Here is a 21,317-nt window from a genome sequence, read left to right on the forward strand (position 1 = left end):
TTTTTTTTTTTTCAGTCTGCCAATTTTTATGTTTTTTTGGAAATTTGTCCGTTTTTTCTAGGTTGTCCAATTTGCTGGATATGACTTTTGATAGTATCCTCTTATGTTTTTCTATCTCTGTGGTATCAGTTGTAATTTCTCCTTTTTCATTTCTTATTTTGATTATTTTGGGTTCTCTCTCTCTTCTGGGCGAGCCTGGCTAAAGGTTATCAGTTTTTTAATTATCTTTTCAAGAAACTAACTCTTGTTTTCATTGATATTTTCTATTGTTTTTTTAAAATTTTGTGTTTATTTACTTATGGCTGTGCTGGGTCTTCATCACTGCACCGGCTTTTCTCCAGTTGTGGCGCGGGGGCTCCTCTTTGTTGCAGGGCATGGGCTGCTCATTGCGGAGCATGGGCTCAAGGGCGCGCGGGCTGCAGTAGTTGCAGCACCTGGACGCAGTAGTTGCAGTTCCAGGGCTCTTAGAGCACAGGCGTAGTAGACCCGGGATTGAATCTGTGTCTCCTGCATTGGCGGGTAATTCTTCACCGCTGAGCCACCGGGAAGCCCTGTTGTATTTTTTCTTTAAGATCTGTTTTATTTCTTCTCTCTCTTTATTATTCCCTTGCTTCTGCTGACTTTGGATTGTTTTCCTTTTCTCATTCCTTCAGGTGGTAGGTTTGTTTGAGGTTTTTCTCAAGGGAGTGAAGGCCTCTCTCAGGAATGCCGGTATCACTCTAAGCTTCTCTCTTAGATCCATTTTTTCTGCATCCCACAGATTTTTGGAGAGTCGTGTTTCCATTTTTATTTGTCTCAAGGTATTTCCTGGTTTCCTTTTTGATTGCTCTATTGACCCGTTGTTTTTTTAGTAGCATATCATATCATATCATTTAATCTCCATGTGTGAGTTCTTTTCCTGTTTTTCTTTCTGTAATTGATTTCTAGTTTCATACTATTGTGGTTGGAAAAAATGCTTGGTATAATTTCTATCCTCTTAACATGTGATCTGTTCGGGAGAACATTTCATGTGCACTTGGAAAAAAAAGTCTGTATTCTGCTATTTTCTGACATAATGTCCTTGTGGATATCTAATATATTCAGATCATCTATAATGTGTCATTTAAGGCCATTGGTGCCTTATAGACTTCCTGTCTGGATGATCTGTCCATTGATAAAAGTGGGATGTTAAAGTCCCCTACTATTACTGTGTTATTGTCAGTTTCTCCCTTTAGGTGTGTTAGTACTTGCTTTACATGCTGAGGTGCTCCTGTCTTGGATGCATATATGTTAAACATTATGGCTTGTTCTTGTGTTGATCCCTTTATCATTATAGAATGCCCTTCTTTGTCTTCTGTTATAGCCATTGTTGTAAAGTCTGTTTTGTCTGATAGGAATATTTAGCCCAGTGACATTTAGTTATTGATATAGATATGTACTTATTGCCATTTTATTACTTGTTTTCCAGTTGTTTTGTGGTTCTTCTCTATTCTTCTTGTTTCTTCCTTTGTGGTTTAGGGAGCTTCTCTGGTAACTCAGATGGTAAAGAATCTGCCTGCAGTACAAGAGACCTGGGTTCAATTCCTGGATTCAGAAGATCCCCTGGAGAAGGGAATGGCAACCCACTCCAGGATTCTTGCCTGGAGAATCCCATGGACAGAGGAGCCTGGAGGGCTACAGTCCATGGGGTAGCAGAGTTGGATATGACTGAGCGACTAACACTTTGTGGTTTAATGATTTTATTTAGCAGTATGCTTGCATTTCTTTTCAGTTTTTGTGTATTTGTTGTGTTTGTTTTTATTTGTGATTACCATGGGGTTCATATATGTTTACCTGTATCTCGTTTTAAACTGCTACTCATACGAGTTCAAACACATTCTGAACATTCTACATTTCTATTCCGTTCCTCCATATTTTGATGTCGTATTTTATATCTTCCTGTTTCATGTTTATCCCTTAACTGTTTATTGTAGTTACAGTTGCTTTCACAGTTTTTTGTCTTTTAATCTCCATACTGCTCAGTTAAGTTGTTGGTCCTCAGTCCTTACTCTGTATTTCTTCTCTATAGGTTCGTTCTTCTTTTCCACTTAGAGAAAACCCACAAATATTTCTTTTAGAGTAGGTTTAGTATTGATGAAATCTTTCAGTCTTTGCCTGTCTGAGAAGTTCTTTGTCTCTCTTTCAGTTCTAAATGGTAATCTTGCTGGGCAGAGTACTCTAGGTTGCAGATCATGCCACTCCCTTCTGGCCTGCACGGTTTCTGCAGAGAAATCAGCTGATAGTCTTATTGGTGGGGATTCTGTGTTCTTTTTTTCTGGCTGCCTTGGTATGGGTTTCCTCCAGTTCAACTTGTTTGGGGTCGTCTGTGCTTCCTGTTACTGGATAGCTTATTTCCTTCAGGTCTGGAGGGTTTTCAGCCATAATCACCTCAGCTTCATTTTCGATGCCCTGATGTCTTCTGTCTTCTGTTATGTGAATGTTGGTTGTTTAATGTTATTTCAGAGATTTCTTATACTGATTTCATTTTTAAAAATCCTATTTTCTTTCTGCTGTTCTGATTGGATGATTTCCATTTTTCTGTCTTTCAGATCATATATGTGTTCTTCTGTATCACTTAGTCTGCTATTCATTCTTTTTAGTGTGGGTTTTTTTTTTTTGGCAGCTATTGAATTCTTCTTCAGATTGGGTCTTTTTAAATATTTTCTGGTTCCTTTTTGAAATTCTATGTTCATCTATTCTTTTCCCTAAATTCAATTAACATCTTTATTAACAATGTTCTGAATTCTTTACCTGGTAAATTGTTTATTTCTGTTTCATTATTTGTTTTTTCAGGGTTTTTTTCTCTTGTTCCAATTGAGAGCAGTTCCTCTGCATTTTTATTTTGTTTAACTTTCTATGTCACTGTTGAATTTAGATGAAACAGTTACCTCTTGTGGTCTTAAAGGGATGTTCTGATGTGGGAGCATCCTTATACACTCTGCATGTGCCCAGGGTCTCCACTGGGAGAGCTGGATTCCCTGATATCCCCTCAGCAGGGGGTGGGGCTGGAGCTGGGTATGAGGCAGACCTTTGCCCCTGCCCAATGGCTGGCACCTTGCTGGGACAGGATGGAGGCAAGGGTCGGGCCCAGGCTGGCTCTGTTCCCTGTGCGTGTGTGTTTCCCCCTCTCCCTGCGTTGGAAGCCTTGCCTCAGAGCCGGGAAGTACTGACCAAAGTGGCACCCACGTGGACCCTCTGCAGGCAGAAGGCTGAGCTGTCTGCCTGCTGGGGCTGCACTTGTTCCCCTGCTCTGCTCACACGCAGCCTCATGTGCATGTCCGCCTTGCCCCTCACAGCCCATCACCATGCCCAGCCTCCACCACTCGTCTTGTCATGGGGCCACCCTGCAGGGTCCCTGGGGCCTGTGTGGAGCCTCCGTGTATATCCTGCAGGAGCTGTGGGGTAGAGGCTGCCGTCAGAGTGCTAGGCTCCTTCTGATGCGCCACTTGAGTAAGTGCCAACCGTGACTGCTGCCCCCAAGCAGGCTCTGCCCCAGGCCCGGGTTGCCTCTGGACGCTGTGCAGTGCCGTGTCGTCCTGGTGGAGGACACGGAGTGGAGGTGTGTGCCCAGGCGGGGAACCTGGCAGCCACTAGAGCATTCATCCAACCGCCCCCTCTGCCCTGCTCTCCCTGTGGGGGTGCATAAGCCAGCACACACAGACACACTCACTCACACACACTCACACACGCCCTCTCCACCCCCTCCTTCCCACAGCCCTCCTGCTAGTCCTGCCTGCCTTCCACCCAGCCAGGGGTGGTTCATCTCCACCAGCTAGGACCCCGGGCCTGCAGCATCCCACCTGAGACTCACTGTTCACTCCCCGGGATGGGTCTCTGCCCCAGTGTTCTCCCTCTTCCTCCAAGTCCCCTCTCAGGGGCACACGTGCTGACCTGATCGCTTTTCTTCCTGTCCAACCCAATTACATATGGATCTCTCTCACAGCCTTGGGTGTACAGGAGTTTTTGTGCCAGTTTCCAACGAGAATTATTCCATATATAGATGTATTTTTGATCTGTTTGTTGGCAAGGAGTGAGCTCCATGTCTTCTTACTCTGCCACCTTGATTGATCCCCCTTGCCATCCATGCATCATCTTTGGTGAATTGTCTGTTAAAATCTTTTGCCCGTTTAAAAAATTGGATTATTTTATTATTAAGTTTCAAGATTTTCCTATACTTTATTTACAAGTCCTTTTCAGATACTTTTTTTCTCTCAGGATGTGGTTTTTTCATTTGTCCAACAAGTATGTTTTGAAAACCAAAAATGTCTTTTGATGAAGTCCAGTTTCTTGATGTTTGTGCTTTTGTGACATAAGTAAGAAATCTTTGCCAAGTTAAAGTAAAAGTTGCTCAGTCGTGTCCGACTCTTTGCGATCCCATGGACTGTAGCCCATGGAATTCGCCAGGCGAGAATACTGGAGTGGGTAGCCTTTCACTTCTCCAGGGGATTGTCCCAACCCAGGGATCGAACCCAGATCTCCAACATTGCAGGTGGATTCTTTACCTTCTGAGCCACCAGGGAAGCCCAAGAATACTGGAATGGGTAGCCTATCCTTTCTTCAGGGGGATCTTCCTAACCCAGGAATCAAACCGGGGTCTCCTGCATTGCAGGTGGATTCTGTACCAACTGAGCTATCAGGGAAGCCCACATCCAGCATCAAATCTTATTTCTTTTTAGTTTTAGAAGTTGTGTCATTTTAGCTTTTACATTTAGGTCTGTGATCCATTTTGGTTAATTTTTAAATATGGTGTGAGGAAAGGATTGAGGTTCATTGTTTTACCTGTGGCTTTCCTGTTATTCTAGCAACATTTGTTGAAAAGTTTCTTCAGATGGAGAAACTGTTGAATTGCCTTGGCTCTGTTTTGTTCTATTGATCTGTTTGTCAGTCTTTACATCAATAAAACCCTGTCCTGATAACTGTAGCTTTATATTAAGTCTTGAAATTAGGTATTTGTAAGCTCTTCATCTTTGTTGTGCCTATTAGTAGTTACTTTAGGTATTGTAGGTCCTTTGTATTTCCATATGTCATTTAGAATGAACTTGTTAATTTCAACCAAACAGCTTTTTAGGGATTTTGATTGTGATTGCATTTTATCTGTGGATCAATTTGGGGGGGAGAACTGATACCTTAATAAATGCTGAGTTTTCTGACCCACAAACATGGTATCTCTCAGTGTATTGTGGTTTTAGTTTCTCTCAGAAATGTTTTGTGACTTTCAGTGTATGTATCATGCACGCTGTAATTATTGCCCTCTCTGTTACAAGGTTGATCATCTTGACATACACTCAAGGACCATTTTAATTTTCTTTTTGGGAAGTTATCTATACTCTATTCCCTTTCATATTGAATTGTTTTTTTAATTGATAAAATCTGTGATATGAGTTGTAAATAACTTTTCCCCAGTTTGTCTTTAATATTGTGTACATTGGTTTTTTGCCAGGTATAAACTTTGATTTTTATATAGTCAAATTTATTTTTTCTTTTTTGGCTTCTGGAATTTGTGTCATGCTTAGATTTTTCTCCAGAGAATTCCTTAGCACAGTTTATTCTGATATTTTAGGGTTTCATTTTTACATGTAAATCCTTGATTCTCTTCAAATTTATCCTTGTAAGAAGATGTGAATTGATTCAAATCATTTTCCAGATGGCTCTCCATCTGGAAAACACTGTTAATAGGTTTGATATTATTCTGTGGGTTTTTAAGGCTTCTGAATTTTCTGTTCTTTTCTATTGACTCATTTGCTTATGCACCAGGATCATACCATTTTAATACCTGGTTTAGCTAATCTCCACTCATTGGGATAGGAGGAATTTCTTAACCTGCAGTCCCTTGTAGGGGACAGAAAGTCTACCAGTCTAGTGAAATTCTACTTACAATTTTGGGTATATAGTATATGTGTATGATGTCTTTTCTGGGGAGAAATCCATAGGTTCATTAGATTCCCAAATAGGTCCATGACTCAAACAATGTCAAACCCCAGATCTAGAAAAGTGTTTGAGCCATATACCTGTAAGGCAATCCATGAATGTTATTTTTATAGTCATATTTCTTTATGAACCAGATGTAAGTAATTGCTTGTACACACACTGAATAATATCTGGAAGATACATAAGAAATTGATAACATCAGTTGTCAGAAGTTGGGAACTAGTGGTTTAGAAACAGTGGGAAGGAGATTTCATTATTACATCCTTTTGTATCTTTGATCTTTGTCCACATGATTGTATTGGCTTTTCTTTTAAAATGGTGACTCAACATTTAAAAAATTAAGGTGATGAATTGGATGACTCTCCCATGTTGTCCCAAGAATGAGTTCTGTGAAGGGAGGGCTTAGTCATTTACTACTGGCTTTTTTATATTACAGAACGCAATGCTAGACTTCTTTGTTAGAAGGTAACCTAACAACTTCTTTGTTAGGTTACCTTTTAAGCCACTGTCAGATACACCATTTCTGAGCCAGATTTTTTTTAAAACAGTAAAAAAAAAACGAACTTGTAAGGTGGTTGTGTAGATTGTTAGATAGTATATGTAAAACACCTGGTACAAATGTTAGTTTCTTTTTACAACATAATCTTTTCTTTCTCCAGGGAGTCTGAAGATACAGTATTGCTGGTCCTCAAAGAAATCTACCAAACCCAGGGTATCTTCCTTGATCAGCCCTTACAGTAAAAATGAACCACCTAAGGCTGCTTAATGTAAGTTTTTAAATGTCCTGTATGTAGCATTATTCCTACATATTAACATGTGGCACCTGAAAAGCTGCTTGGAAATGTACTTTTTGTTTCTTGTCACCGAGCTCTAGGTTATTACTCATTTTTAGAGGGACTCTGGTTAAAATTCATGGGAAAAAAGCACTGGAGGCCATTTAGAGAAAGGTTAGTGTGTGTTTTGCTAGCAACTTGGTCCAATAACACTTGTCATTTTTAGGATCTAAACTCAGAATCTTCATGGTTCTGACCATCTAAAAGTTACCATGACAACATTTACAGCTTTAAGTACATACAGTCCATTCTGGGATTTACATTGTTGTTCAGTCGCTAAGTTGCATCCAACTCTTTGCGACTCGATGTTCTGCAGCACACCAGCCTCCTCTGTCCTCTGCTGTCTCCTGGCGTTTGCTCAAATTCATGTCCATTGAGTCGGTGGTGCCATCTAACCAGCTCATCCTCTGCTGCCTTCTTCTCCTTTTGCTTTCAGTCTTTGCCAGCATCAAAGTATTGGAGCTTCAGCATCAGCCTTTCCAGTGAATATTCAGGGCTGGTGTTCTTTAGGATGGACTGGTTTTAGCTCCTTGCAGTTACAACAGTTTCAGCTTTAAATATAGACAGCCCAGCCTGGGATTTACATTACTCAGCGTTGTATATATGTATTAATAGGTAGAAAGCTTGTGTGTCAGACTGTGGCATTCTCTCTGGTTGCCTTCAGCATGATGACCTCTCTTCCACTTTCTCCCCTAGATGGACAGTGAGGGATCCTTCCCCAGAAAACCCGCCTCTTTGTTCCCGCGTTTTCTTCTCAGCTGTGTCGTTCCCTGCATGTTGCCTGCCACTTACTCACCACTGGGGTCTCTGGAAGATAATCTTCCTTTCTGGAAGCAAGTGGAAAAGCAAAGGGAAGACCCTGTTACTTTTCACCACTGGCTTCACAGCAACATTCGCATTCTTTCTCCATGGCCGCGGAAGTCTCTGGTGGTGTTTATATTACCACACTCTATGCTTATCACCTGAGATGGCATAAAGCCTGCCTTGAGTTTGTTTTGGGTTGGGTGTAAATTTTTTTAGGAGGTTATTGTTTATCTTTAGAGAATATTCTAATCTGGTAGTGCGCTCCTGAGACTCAGAAGCCATTCTGGGTCTGCTTTCGGTCATGGGTGTTCTCTGTGTTGGAAGGCTAGATCTAAGTGGAGGAGGGAGACTGGTGGGCAGTCAGATTCTTTCCAGCCAACTTTTGTTTTCTACATGTACTGTATGAAGAAAGACTAAAATTACAAATACTGTTTACTTTCTATAGTTGACTGAGAAGATTTATTGCTAGGACTCAGAGAGGCTGTTCATTGTTTTTGCAGCTATTTGAGCTGCTCTGAGAGTCTAAAGTGGACAGCTTAGTTTCCATCAGGTACATCTTTATACACATATTACATATCCTAGACCTGCCCTTTTATATGTATCATACTTCAAACTGGGAGACTCTAGATGAAGTCCAACCTAGTTATTTTTTAGTTCTTAAGTTTAGGGTAAAGTTATAAACGCTGACAAACCTGCAGTTACACAGCTTTGACTGCTTATGAAGTGAATAAAACCTTTTAGTGGTGTGTTCATGGTGGAACAACACGTGAAAGCCATCTGCCACATCTGCTGGTGTGAAGGGAGTGTTGAAGACTGTTCTCTTTAAAAAGACACTGTTGCCTGAGTCCCCACAGTGCAGGGAGCAACTGGACAGGCCCCGGCACAGGCAGTGCTAGGGGAGGGGTGGTTCCACCCAGGGGGAGATGTTCCTCATTCCCCAAGAGAAACCTGGCTCTGTGGGGCTAGGAACAGCTGCTGCAGAGTCAGTGTCAGAGTGTGCAGGTGAGATGGGTGAATGTAGACCCCCGGCGTTTAACATTCACACACGCCGTCTCTGTGACAGCAGAGGGAATGTTACCATCACGCTAGAGGTAACGCTGGGGTACTGGTGAGAGCCTGGCCTCTCCATGTCCATCTGCTTGCAGACTAATGCTGACCAAGCCACTAAGACGTTTCAGCTCTATGAAATGCTTTATTTACTACATAAACTCTGAGATGGAAGTAAGGGTTACTGAGAATTAAGTAGCATTCAATGTAAAGTGGAAGCTTTCATCAAGTTGTTGTCTTCAAATTTACATTTACTCTTCCTATTAACAGAGTAAGTAAATTGTAAGAGTAAGCCAAAGGACAAGCAAGAGTAAGTCCCTGTAACCAAAGATGAACAGCATCACCCCGGATTGTTAGATAAACCACTGTTTGTACTAAGAAGTGTTTCCTTCCTGGTGGTGAAGGGCAGGTGACTGGAAAAGAGCTTTATATCCTGTGTACCCCCCTGTGTTGGTATCATGGATGCACTTGCACAGGGTACTAAGCTTGACTTAAATTCCCTATTCAGTTGTATATTTTTTGCACTACTTCAGTTGTATCATGTGCAATCTCTTGACCAAGCCTATTTTTAAACTCTGGTAGAGTATCATTTTATACATACTCCAGCCGCAGAATTGGTATTGCTTATCTCAGCAAGAGAGATTGTTTGCATGGAAAGATTAATAGCACTGATTAGCTTTCTAATATTTTGCACTTTTTGAAATGTTTGTTTTTTATGTGATTATATTTAAAACTTTAGTAAATAATGAAATAAAACCAATTTGACCAGTTGCGTACTTCTACCTGGCTCACCAATCAAAGACCAAAGAGAATCAGTACAATAACCATTTTCTCCTCCCTTCGGTGTTACTGCTGCTAAGTCACTTCAGTCGTGTCTGACTCTGTGCGACCCCATAGACGGCAGCCCACTAGGCTCCCCCATCCCTGGGATTCTCCGGGCAAGAACACTGGAGTGGGTTGCCATTTCCTTCTCCAATGCGTGAAAGTGAAGTAGCTCAGTTGTGTCCGACCCTCAGCGACCCCATGGACTGCAGCCTTCCAGGCTCCTCTGTCCATGGGATTTTCCAGGCAAGAGTACTGGAATGGGGTGCCATTGCCTTCTCCGTTCTGTGTTACTAAAACAAGTTTAAAAAAAGTACTGGGCAAAGAACTGACATTCGGGTTCTTTTCCCCTTGACTGTTACGGTGATTATAAGGTAAATATTGACAGCTCTTTGGTATTATTAACATCAGCCACTGCTGGAGACAGTTGAGTCACTTATGTTAGATGGGGAATCCAGAGTTTTTAACTTTGAAATGTTTCAGTTCTCAAATGGAACTTTAAGTGCAAAGCCCACATTCACCAGTTTATTTGCATATTGCATTTACATAAGGAAAAAGGTGCACTGGAAAAAATACACAAAACAAGGTCATATTAAAGTATGGTCAGCATAAAAAGAAGGGTAGTTTCAGGTCCCATGCATCAGTTCCGACCACGTCCCGTAACTGTTCCTCAAGGCCCACTGGGGACAGGACAGGAGATGCTGATCTGTCCTCCAGGTAAGTCTCTGAGCGCCCTCCTGCCTCAGCCACGTGGACAGGGTGGGTGTGTTTGCACAGGTCTGCAGCCGTGACTGGAGGTAGAGCAGCTCCTGAGCTCGGTTCAGCACAGGTGCAGCAGGAACCGGGATCCGTTGTCGGTACTGAATCGACGCTCCTGACCATTTTCTTGTTTACTGTGTTTACTCAGTAATTCAACAAATTATCAGATCACTTATGTTCACAGAATTCAGAAGGGACAGCGCTATTCAGCTGGACTTGGATAAGCACAACAGTGGTCAATTAGCCAGAATCAGACATTTCCCATTTCACGTGTGGAATTGTCCCGCCAGAGAAAGTAAACAGAAGTAAAATAATTTAATTGTTCATGCCCTGGATTTTAAGATTCTGAGCTATGGAAAGTGGAAATTAAGTTTTGGTAATCAATGCTAGTGTCCAGGATAAAGCGAGGCTACGGTAAATGCTTCTTCGAGACATAATCCTTCTAAGAGCCGTACTGAAGTTACATGTGGAAACACTGGATCTTGGGACACCAGTCTGGTGGACCAGACTCTAAGCTGCTGGGGGACTGTGCATGGCGCACAGCAGTGAGAAAGGACCTCAACCCCTCTAGAGACATTCCTGTGCGCCGGGGCAAAACTACATCAGCCTGTGGGCATCTGTCCTCACCTGTCCTCAGGAGGTAAAGGTCAGATATTCTTGTCTTGGGCGTGGGGAGAGAGGAGGTCCCATGGGCCTGTTCTCCAGGGAGGCGGCTCCAGTGTCTAAACACAGAAAGGCTGCGGGTTGTGGGGCTGCTTCTGCGCGGCAGGAAGAGCAGGGCTGAGGGGCAGCGGCCTGTGGCACTCGGCGTCCGTCAGTGGAGGGTAGTACTGCCTGTAGCAGCTGTACGCGAACGTCAGGCCGATGGCGGATCCAGCCAGGACGTCTGAACAAAGACAGAGGAGACGGCCTTCCCTCACTCACAAGTCATGCTTGCCGGTGGAGGGAGCTTGACCCTCCAAGGCTACTCGTTTAGCCTGCAGAACCCCTACATTCCAGGGTTACGGTTTGGGGGGATTTTCTTAGTTTTATCATATAGCTCCAGTATTGTCATTATCAAGCTGTTCCCTTAAACACCAAATCAAAACACATATTTAGTTAGGTAAGTATAACAAGGCATTTTCTGAGTTCACTGCTTTGAGTTTTTTTAGTTTGGAGGAATAACAGGTTCATTGAATACTATGACAAACTCCTCATCACCATTCAAAGGGTTCTAGAAGAAGGCATAAACTCTCCAGGAGTTGCCTCTCTTTGCAAAAATTTAGTTTATTCTTCAGAACAGCTCTTAAGGGCCTCTAGCTAATACTGTCAGCTTTTTTTTTTTTTTTTTGAATTTTGGGCTTTCTCTGCAGATACTCTGTAATTTGGATGTTTTACTATATCATTCAACTTAAATTTCTTTGGTTTAATTACAATTTTATGTTTTCTTAAATTTTACTTCCATTACTGAACAAAAACCTTGACAGTGAAATTGATTTTTAAGGTAGTAAGTAAACTGGACTTTGAGGTTGGTTGTAAAAAATTTCTTGAGTTTTTTCTGAACTTAGGATGCTTCAAAGTAATGAGAAAATTAGGATGTCCCTCTCTGATAATCTGTTTAAAAGATAACAGTGTGCTTTCTCATTTTCCATGTAGCAATAAACCACACTCTCAGTTTAGATCCAAACCATCCTCTGCACACTTGTCTGTTCACTCAGCAGACACCCGGGGGGTGTGTCCCATGCCACGTGCGGGGGACAAATGACGGGAGAACCGTGGAGGGTCCACGGCCTAGACGCCTGTGGTGCTTACCCTGCCAGTGATGCTTGTAGTCACAGGTGCGGGACAGTGCAATTACAGCTGCAAAGAGTAGGGGTGACAGAAAGGAACAGAATCTCCAAGATTTCCCTCGGCCTCGTGGTGTGAAGCAGTGTAACTTCCCAGCCAGGTAGAAGGATGCGAAGGCCAGGCCGGCAAATGCAACTAGAAGAGGGAAAAACCTCTCGGTATATGTCTTTTACAGGAAAAGAAGACACGGTTATGAACATGTTCTTAGCCCTTTTTGTAGCTTCTGGTGTAGATCACTGATCGAGACTGTCAGTTATGAGGGAGGAGAAAACAAGGGAAAATGAAGGATTATGTCCCAAAGTGAGTGACATTTACCTAGAAGAGAGTTTTTGGAATCCTAGCGATGGGACTTCACTTCCCAGTGCCTCCGTTTCCTTGTATATAAATGGGAATCATAAAAATAACAGAATCCCATCTCATTGGGCTAATATACTGTCAAATGAGACATGAATCTACAATGCTTTTGGAAGCACCAGACTAGTAACTCTTCCATAAAGGTTGGTTAATATTTTTAGGACTAGCATGAGATTGCAGGATTTAGGCAGGATAATACAGTAATAAAAGAATGTTCAAACTTCATGAAGGGAAAGTACTTCCTCTGTCCTTAAACGTTTAATACTTGAGGTTCAAGCTTGTTATTAAAGAAGGGGGGCTTCTCTGACTTCTAGATACGAGAACAAGAGTGCATGAGAGGTTCCCATCCCCAGAGGTTCCCCTGGGTTAAATTCAAAAAAACAAAACAGGGATGTAGAGTTCACATGGTATTCATACAGGAAGAATGGCCACTGGGGAAGCTCTTGCGGCCCTCATTCACCACGGCCTTGTCTCCTGTGCACATCAAGTCTCCACGGGCTTGCCCATCCGGGAAGCAGCGGTAGAAGAAGTCTGGGCGTGGCCTGGAAGAAATATGGCTAGGTCTGAACGTGGATCATTTACAACTCCAGAAATTGTTCTTGGGTTGTGTTGGATATCGATTAACCTATCAACTGTCACTCAAATAGCATCCCAGGCAAAATAGTGAAATTTGACTGGATAGTCACCACTAAGAGCAAAGTTTTATTTCTCCAAGGTTAGTATTTAAATCAGAAAAAAAAAAAAAAAAAAAAAGGCTGCTGCAGCGAGTAATTACTTGTTGGGGGAAAGATCCAGTCATGCTGCAGCTTCCTCAGGGTGCTCTGGAGGACACTGACTCTGGCACTGGGAAATGTGCTGTTCTGGGCAGAAAAGACCCTGAGTCACCCGGGCACCAAGGCAGAGGGAAGAGAGGAAGCGTTAAGAGAGAAGAGGCTGGGGAAGACAGGGCTAGGGCTGGGGCTGCGTGACCCCGCTCTCCTGACCAGGGAGGGCTGAGACGGCAGGTGGAAGCTCGGGCACTCACCTCCCCACTATCAGTTTGATTGTGTTGGTGAAGATGCCATTCAGGGCCAGGGCCAGGCTGGCCGCTGCAAAGCAAAGAAACTCACTGTCAGTGGGTCTGCGGAGGTCCCTGTCTCATTCAGCACAGCCACAGGGGACAGCGTCTCCTGGGACAGCAGAGTGGTCGGCCTCCAGTCAGACTGGAGCATAAAAGGAACGCGGGCCTTGGTGGCCACTGCGGTGCCACAGGGAGGACTTCTGGCCTAGACTGAGGATGCGCCGCAGGTGCGCACACTCCTGTGCGTACAGGTGTACCTGGGAGGTGACCCACAGCTCACAGGTAAAAAGTGGGGTAGAGGGGAGACAAGAGTCACCTTAGGGACTCGGAACACGTGGCCTCCACACACTGAGGCCACCAGCTCCATGGGGAGTGGACCCGACGGCTGAGGGAGGGGGGCAATCTTACCCAGGCAGGCTTGCCGGGTGTCGGCTGCATCTGCCGCCTTGAGACACCTGGCCAGGAGGACTGGAGCCAGCGGGGCGAGGAAGGCGATGACCTGCACGGGACAGAGCTGAGCTGAGCACACGAAAGAGAACAGAATCCTCTGACAGCAAGAGGGGCGGAGTGACAGCAGAAGTCACACCCCAGACCTGAACTGCCCCCTGCAGGTGCGGCGTCCAGGGTCCGCGGCCCGAGCTCCCCTGGCAGCCCTGAGCACCGTCCCCCAGCACGTGTCTCCCGAGCCAAAACGGAGGGACACCGAGAAGCACGGCGAGGCGAAGCCCCGTCTAGCAGCGAACTCCCCATAAATGTCGCCGCGAAGTCGGGATGACCGCCCAACGCCCTGACAAGCACGGTCTGAAGGCAGGCTGGTCCTCCACGCACAAACATCGGCTTGGTGGGGAGATATTCTGCCTCCACGTACGGATTCCGGTAAAGCCACATCTCTTCAGGCTGGATGAGCCTCTGGAAGGGCGGCAGCAGCTCCGTCACCCTGAAGGGGACACAAAGGAGCGGAGCGTCGGCGGCTTCCGGCAAGCGTGCGCGGAACCCGGCCGGGCCTCGGAAAGGAGGGTGGGGGGCTGAGGGCCCAGGACCGGGGTCGGGGAGGGGGCCAGAGCTCAAGTCCTTACAGGAAGGCCGCGAACAGTGCGAGTCGCACGCCCACCTCGGCCGCGAGGGCCGTCGCCGCCGCCTTCCCCTTGCCCATCGCCCGGTCCGCGCTCAAGGCTGACGTGGTGGCGCCGGGGCGGGGCGTCGAGAGGGGCGGGGTATCACGTGGGGGAGGGCAGATGGTGGGGCGGGGCCGGACGGAGGGAGGGGTCGGTCTCCGCCCTCCCACGCCTGCCCCAACGCTTTGTACTCACTTGGCCTTCGCTCCCGGGAAGCGCGCAAACTGCGCGTTTTGTGTTGCTGCGTTGTTAGGTCCGAGTTTTCCGCGGCTCCGCTAGACCTCGGGCTGCGGGGCCCACCGGCGGGTTAGATGCACGAGGTCTTCCAACCCCGCTCTGGCCCCCTCCCGCCCCGGGTGGCCTGTTGGCCACTGAGTTGTAGCAAGAAGTTACGGGCAATGAACAAGTCCATATATTTAATTTTGGAACATACAGGACAATTTATTGAAGTCGATCTCAAGCAAAATCGGAAATCAGTGGAATGTCATTAAAAATCTTTCCAAATTAATCCTCACGGAAGCAAAAAAAAAAAAAATTGAATCCCAAAGTATTTGTAAAATAAAAAAGGTAACATCTCAGTAAATAGAATGTACAAAAATTATATGTTCCTACCAGCACACACAGTAGTAAGAAGCTTAAATATTACAGGCAATCCTAATACACTGTAACTAGTCAACAATAACCTATCTATATACAGGTTAACCAAGCTTTAAACGTTTCACACTATGCAATAAAACATGGGCCAATCAACAAAATCCCCAAAATATCATATATCTTGAAGTCTATGTGGCAACATCAAGTCATTATTCAGTAATGCCCTAGTGGAACACCCCCCAGGGAAAATGAACACTAATCCTTAGTATCAGGAGCTTCTAGCCAAGTCACAGAAACTCTAATAAAAGAGATTGACTTTTAGTGAATATTGATGCTTTGTTATTAAAGACTCAAGTCTCAAGTGATTTAGGCAAAATAACATTTCACAGGATCTACAAAGTTTATTACAGATAAACAAAGTACAGAAATAACCAATCTACAAAGGTCATTATCATAGATAAAGATCACGAGGAAATGAAAACAGAATCTGTAGGTATCTGTGGTTGTTGTGCAATATCACAAGTGGATACAAATGGATTTCTCATGTCTATTCCAATTATGCACACACCCTTAGATATAAAAAGAACCTTATTATTAGCCAGTTGCAGTCATCATTTAGCATCTTAGTTATCAGTGGCGATAGGATTTTCTTGTTTAACATGGAGGGCATGTGACAGCACGAATGAGATAAAGAGCAATGTTAGTGACAATGAAGGAAAAGGACATTTCATCCAGTCCACTTCTAAACTGACAAGAGTTACACCATATACACCCCTCATCTAGGTCATCTGATGGATACTGACAGCAGTGTGCACACATCAGAAGTCTGGCGGCTGGGGAAGGGGAACCCGAGGGTGCTTTCTTGCCAATTAGCAGATGCAGTGATGTCACACGAGAAGACGAAGGACTGAATAAAGGACTTTGGCAACTATTTTCCCTTTCTCTTACAAGCTAATGACTTTGAGATGCTCCTGAAGGACAGGTATTTCTCTTCCTACCCTCCCTTCGTACAAACGTGCCACACACACCTGAACTTGTCACTTAAGCCATGGACTGACTGGAGAAAGAACAGAAATGGGTTCGAAACACACAGGTCACACCCGGCATTTCAGGAGTGTAACGTAAGTGCAAAGTTTTTTTTTTTTTCCCTACACAGGCATCTATTAAAAGAAAAGAAGAGGTGTGTGGGGATAGGGTTGACAAAATAACAAAGTAAAGAACATACGCAGGAAATACTCATGTAAATGCTGCTGGTATTTCATGCAGGAGTCTCTTTCCCCAACTATGTGCACTGAATCTGAGAGACCTACTGTGGACGCTCCCATGTGCAGAACTTCGCCTCTAATCCAAGTTCAAGAGGGTAAGAGACAAAACAGTGTACAAAACAATGCTTTCTACTTCATAAATTTAAAAATAACTGTAAAACAAGGAGAATCTGAGGAGTTTCAAGTACTTAAAAAACCTGAATTCAATGAGGCAGAGGTCTCAATGTTAAAGTGACTACTTCGTACCTGTGGTAAACATTATAATTCCCCTCCCTCACCCTACTGTAACCCCGTTTCTCCCAGTCCCCCACCCCAGATAAACATTGGTAGATTTCAGTATATACAAATTTCCAACTCTTTCGTATATGTCAGTACATGGCAAAGCTGTCTAAGTCAATTCCCGAGCCTATCTGGAAATGGAAGTGAGTTCCACTCTCTGTTTACAAATAACCAGAGACCAAGTCTAGGTGAAAGAATGCAAAAGTCACTCAGTCCTGTCCAACTCTTTGTGACCCGATGGACTGTACAGTCCATGGAAATCTCCAGGCCAGAATACTGGAGTGGATAGCCATTCCCTTCTCCAGGGGATCTTCCCAACCCAGGGATCGAACCCAGGTCCCCAGCATTGCAGGAGGATTGTTAACCAGCTGAGCCACCAGGGAAGCCCAAAAATACTGGAGTGGGTAGCCTATCCTTCTTCAGGGGACCTTCCTGACCCAGGAATTGGACAAGGGTCTCCTGCATCGCAGGTGGATTCTTCACCAGCTGAGCCACCAGGGAAGCCCAAGTCTAGATGGCCTGAGGCTAAAGGAAGTTGTTCCGAGTGATCACTTCCTGTCTGCTGCTGCTGCAGCTCCGACTTGAGGGATCTAGACACACCAGCTTTTTAAGTAATTCAAGTCTAATTTGCACTGCTCATCAACTGAGCAACTTCCCCTGTCCCTTTGTGCTGTCCCTCCTGCAGAAAAACAACTGGTGTGAGCTTCCCAAGCTGTCAGCACGCCATGGTGACGAATTTTCTCATCCTAATGGGACATGGTGTGCGAGAGCATCTTAACTTTAAGGTGAATGCTAAAGAAGAGCTTTCTGTTTTAAAATGAAATGAAAGACAAGTAACAAATCCCCGGGAGTCCAGAGCCTGCGCTCCACACGGCTGTCCTGTCTGCTTCCAAACTGCAGATCTGGGCTGGACCCTGTCTGGAACACACCACACAACAAGCTACTATGAAGTAAGGAAACTCTGATTCACAATCAGGAAAGAAAGGTATCCAATTGCCGCCCTGTCTGAGAGTCCTTTATGTAATTATCTCGAGGTTGTGGGCGTCACAGCATTCTTCCCAGGCCTGCTTCCAAATACTTTGTGGAAATGGCAGCAGGGAGCAGCCTTCCTCCTTCCCTGTTTTATGTTTTTAGTCTTTAGATGTGTTTCTGACTTGAACACACAGAAATCTCCAAGTTTCAATGATTCTAAAAGTCAGCCTATTTTATAGCTTAGGCAAGAGCTTTTTTGAGAATTAGGATAAGGTGGGAACATGTTAAAAAGAGAAATGAAAATAAAACCCACCTCACTCCTAACTGTAGCCCTGATTAGACAGTCAAGAAGTGACTCACTTCCTCCAGCTGCTTCCACCTTCCAGGAATGCAGCCCACCCCGCCCAACCCCCTAAAAGCGAGAGGCAGCTCCTCAAGCCCACCAGGGCCTGGAAGGTCTGGAATCTCACCTCTAATTGTTACAGACCCAGTTTCTGAAGTGTTCTGCTGATTATCAAAAACCTTAACATTCACTTTTTCTCTGAACCAACATAAGGTTCAAAACAAATACGACCGTTATCCCATGCTGCTTGATGTTATTTCATTTTTGGATAAGAAGTAAAAACCAGCCATTTATGGTCTGACTACAGCTCGATTTCAGTTAGCAAATCAAATAACAACTTCCGGCTGTGAGTAAGCAATGCGTCTGTCGCAGTGTTTCATGGTGAACCCCAGGCAAGCACACTGCTCGGATACTATGCACGCTGCATGGATGGATACTTCGCAAACAGAAAGCGTGACTTACTCTTTCGCCTGCTTCCACAGCCTGCACCTTTAAAATACGTAAACTTGTGACACCACAAGGTGTGAGTAGAGCTCCTTGGCACTGGCAGGACTGAAACCACTTCTGAGACTGCCAGAGGACACTCCTGGACAGGGACTCCAGAGCTGCGGTCAGCGATTTTGCTTTCCACCCTGATTTCTGAAATGGCAGAACAATCCTGTTAGTCACCCCCTCCCGCCCCACCTACCCACCCCGTTGTCCCCCACCTCAAATCAGAAAACTCTCAGCAGAGCTCTGTTACAGATACACAAACAAAATGTGACACAATGCAGAAGCTGCATAAAAACACTTAACCCTAAGGTGTTTGTAGCATACAGGATATACCCTGGCTTACCATATAAAAGTCAGATAGTAAATAGCACTAAGTCCAAAACAAAGCAAGAAGATTTCATGTTGGATACTGATTCAAGGCGAGTTACAGTTCAAATATTAAAGGAACTCCTTCATGTTAGTAAGTTTAGAAAAGCAAACGTTTACCATATACATATATAAAATAAAGTTTTAGTATGATAAAACATAGATTTTCTTAAGTTATTTTTTTAAAAGGACATCAAACTCTACAGTTGCTCAAGAGCCAAGGTTAGTGTTTTGGTGAGCTGTAACTCATGTGACTGGCGGCAGTCGCATTTGGTAACACGTGTAGCGTCTTCTATCTTGCTCTTTCTTTTGAGACCGTATCTAATCAATAGAATTACTGGAGGCTCAATAAGTTACCTCAAAATTATTTGCTGGAATCACGCAAATGGCAGTTTAGGAGCTTAAGTAAAGGAATTGTAGTGTTTGTTTTTTTGTTGTTTTGTTTTTGTTTTTTTAAACAAAAAAATCCAGTATAATTGCACATATACATACAAAAAAAAAATAGGCACAAAACAGATTTTTTTTTTCTTTTTTCCAGAGAAGAGCTCTAGATTGAAAAGAAAAAAGGGGACACACAGCACAAGTGAAGGAATGTTGTGGAGCATCTGTCTTCCCAGCATCTGGGTAAGGTCACTGGGTGCTTCGGAAGGGAAAATAAATGCTGCCAGGTACAGGCAATTGTAAGCAGTCAAAATTCACAGAGAAAGTGAACGTTCATTCAAGCTAACCCTAGACTTCTACTTAGTACAGTGTTACAACAAGGGCTGATAGGACTAATGGATCCATACAGGGAATCCTGGAGTAGACATATTCCTAAGCACTGCAAGCAAGGGAGCTGTGTGGGCAGACAGTCCCCTTCACGAGTGTCTATTCTTGCCAATACTGCTTTCTCGGGAGTTCTCCCTAAGTGCTTCCTGCGGTGAAGTGTGTGTGTGGGGCCCTTACCTCCCTCCCCTGTACAAGTGCTTCCCTTCCCCGGTGGGGGCAAGTCTAAGGACTGGATAATTGACAGGTAACTTGGGGAATGCCCTGACCCCTTTCACCCTCAAATGTGGAGTTAAACAGAAAGAGCTACTCAAATCACACAAATTCAAATTCATCTGTGTAGTTTCCATGAGGAAACTGAGTGGCCAGCTGATAAAGGGGATGTCTGACTGGGAGACGGAAAATGAAACACCCAACATTCTCTCCAAGCCAGACCAAGGTCAGCACACTGGACAGACAAGGGGGCTCCTCTGAGCCGACTTTGGGTCCGTGCCCCTTGTCTGCCTTTAGCTGCCTTTACCAGTACCCCAGGACAATAGGGATGTCCATTCAAACACTGCATTCACTTCCCACATAAATGCACTTCACCAAAATACCCATTATCATCGGAGAACATTTCAGACTCGGTGAGGCCATCCGCTTCTAGTCTCCTCCAGAAGGAAGAACCCCCAACCACATTACATACCTATCTAGGTAAAGTCATATCAGAAAGCCCGCCGAGTGTAAGACCACAGAGGTAATATCCACTGAGGGCTTTTGTTTTCAAGAGGCCAGGTTCAGTCCTCCCACAGAGCCGTCTCAAAGACCATGAGGGACACCTGGAAGGGAAAGCGAAGCCGGCCGCCCTTCTGCCCGGGAGAGGGGCCTGTGACACCGCCAGACCCTTTTCTAGAGGGCTTTCTGCAATTCCTACTTAAAACACACATGTACACACATATACTGATCAGACTATCTGAACTACGCGTCTCAGAATCTTAAAAAATGAAAATAAATAAAGGAATGATGACTCCTTTTGTTTTGTACACCCACAGAACACATCCTAGACTTAAAATTTATCTCATTAACAAAAAACTTTCTTTTCTCTCTGTTCTTATTTTAAAAAGCAAAGACAGCTCTTTTTTCCCAGCTGCAAAGGCTCTGAAGCACAGTAAAAGGCAAGAAAAGACCAAGTGAATCTAACCCTCCACAAAGGAATTCCCAAACCGACAGAACTGAAAACACCAGAGCCCACCACCGGCTTCGGCCTGCGGACTGGCTCCCCACTCCTGCTTTCGCGAGGCGGTGCCGCTGGCCAAGGCTGCCCGCGTCGCAGCGGTCTCTTCTTGCACTGACGCGTCCTCTACTTTTTTCTTTTCCTTTTTTTTCCTTTAAATAAAAAGAAGGACATTTTCCCCGCCCGTTTACTCTCTGACTTCCTCTCCGTGATCCTGTGATTCCAGTTTACACTTGATCTTGCTCCAGTACTCGGGGGACACGGGGGACGCGGGGTCGTGCTCTGAGCAGCAGAGCCGGCTTTCCAGGGTGGAGGGCACCAGCGCTCCCTTCTCGTGCTCTTTACAGAAGGACCGGGGGCAGAACTCGCAGAAGGCGATGGCCGCAGCGCTGCACTCGTCGCACTGGTGCCAGGGGCACTCCCACTTTCCTGGGGAGGCAGGAAGAAGGACGGAACCCAGT

The 21,317-nt window shown here is 44.7% G+C and overlaps 3 protein-coding genes across 17 annotated transcripts in view; 1 reads left to right on the forward strand and 2 right to left on the reverse strand.

Moving 5' to 3' along the window:
- Positions 1-9,390, forward strand: part of DDHD2 (DDHD domain containing 2) — a 26,915-nt gene extending 17,525 nt beyond the window's left edge. For both annotated transcript variants that reach the window (XM_004021779.6, XM_042241421.2), the window contains 2 exons: positions 6,606-6,713; positions 7,476-9,390. In XM_004021779.6, coding sequence (XP_004021828.1) covers positions 6,606-6,687 — 82 coding nt within the window. In that variant the 3' untranslated portion in view covers positions 6,688-6,713; positions 7,476-9,390. The remainder of the gene's footprint in view (positions 1-6,605; positions 6,714-7,475) is intronic.
- On the reverse strand, positions 8,756-18,695 carry PLPP5 (phospholipid phosphatase 5). Of its 7 annotated transcripts, XM_042241426.2 has the most exons (8): positions 18,483-18,695; positions 14,763-14,854; positions 14,281-14,389; positions 13,861-13,951; positions 13,417-13,480; positions 12,810-12,934; positions 12,003-12,173; positions 8,756-11,097 (listed from the first exon to the last, which is right to left on the reverse strand). In XM_042241426.2, the coding sequence occupies exons 3-8, from the start codon at positions 14,338-14,340 to the stop codon at positions 10,934-10,936; spliced, it is 675 nt and encodes a 224-aa protein (XP_042097360.1). In that variant the 5' UTR covers positions 14,341-14,389; positions 14,763-14,854; positions 18,483-18,695; the 3' UTR covers positions 8,756-10,933. The 7 variants fall into 7 exon arrangements, with proteins under 7 accessions (XP_042097360.1, XP_042097361.1, XP_014960093.2 ...); XM_042241427.2 differs by lacking the exons at positions 14,763-14,854; positions 18,483-18,695 and adding an exon at positions 14,564-14,641; XM_015104607.4 differs by lacking the exons at positions 14,763-14,854; positions 18,483-18,695 and adding an exon at positions 14,529-14,641.
- The window catches only part of NSD3 (nuclear receptor binding SET domain protein 3), a 103,808-nt gene continuing 97,473 nt past the window's right edge, over positions 14,983-21,317 (reverse strand). For 7 of the 8 annotated variants that reach the window (XM_060407145.1, XM_042241419.2, XM_012105930.5 and 4 more), the window contains one exon: positions 14,983-21,285. In XM_060407145.1, coding sequence (XP_060263128.1) covers positions 21,044-21,285 — 242 coding nt within the window. In that variant the 3' untranslated portion in view covers positions 14,983-21,043. The remainder of the gene's footprint in view (positions 21,286-21,317) is intronic. The other variant, XR_003587200.3, reaches the window with a different exon arrangement.

The sequence above is a fragment of the Ovis aries genome, chromosome 26, assembly GCF_016772045.2.
Source record: "Ovis aries strain OAR_USU_Benz2616 breed Rambouillet chromosome 26, ARS-UI_Ramb_v3.0, whole genome shotgun sequence".
Classification (NCBI taxonomy): Eukaryota; Metazoa; Chordata; class Mammalia; order Artiodactyla; family Bovidae; genus Ovis; species Ovis aries.

Coding starts and splice junctions, on each gene's coding strand:
- PLPP5 (XM_027962718.3), bottom strand. CDS start 14,605: ATGGGCAAGGGGAAGGCGGCGGCGACGGCCCTCGCGGCCGAGGTGGGC. Junction 13,481..13,860: donor CACCCGGCAAGCCTGCCTGG/GTAAGATTGCCC, acceptor TTTGCTTTGCAG/CGGCCAGCCTGGCCCTGGCC. Junction 12,935..13,416: donor ATCAAACTGATAGTGGGGAG/GTGAGTGCCCGA, acceptor TATTTCTTCCAG/GCCACGCCCAGACTTCTTCT.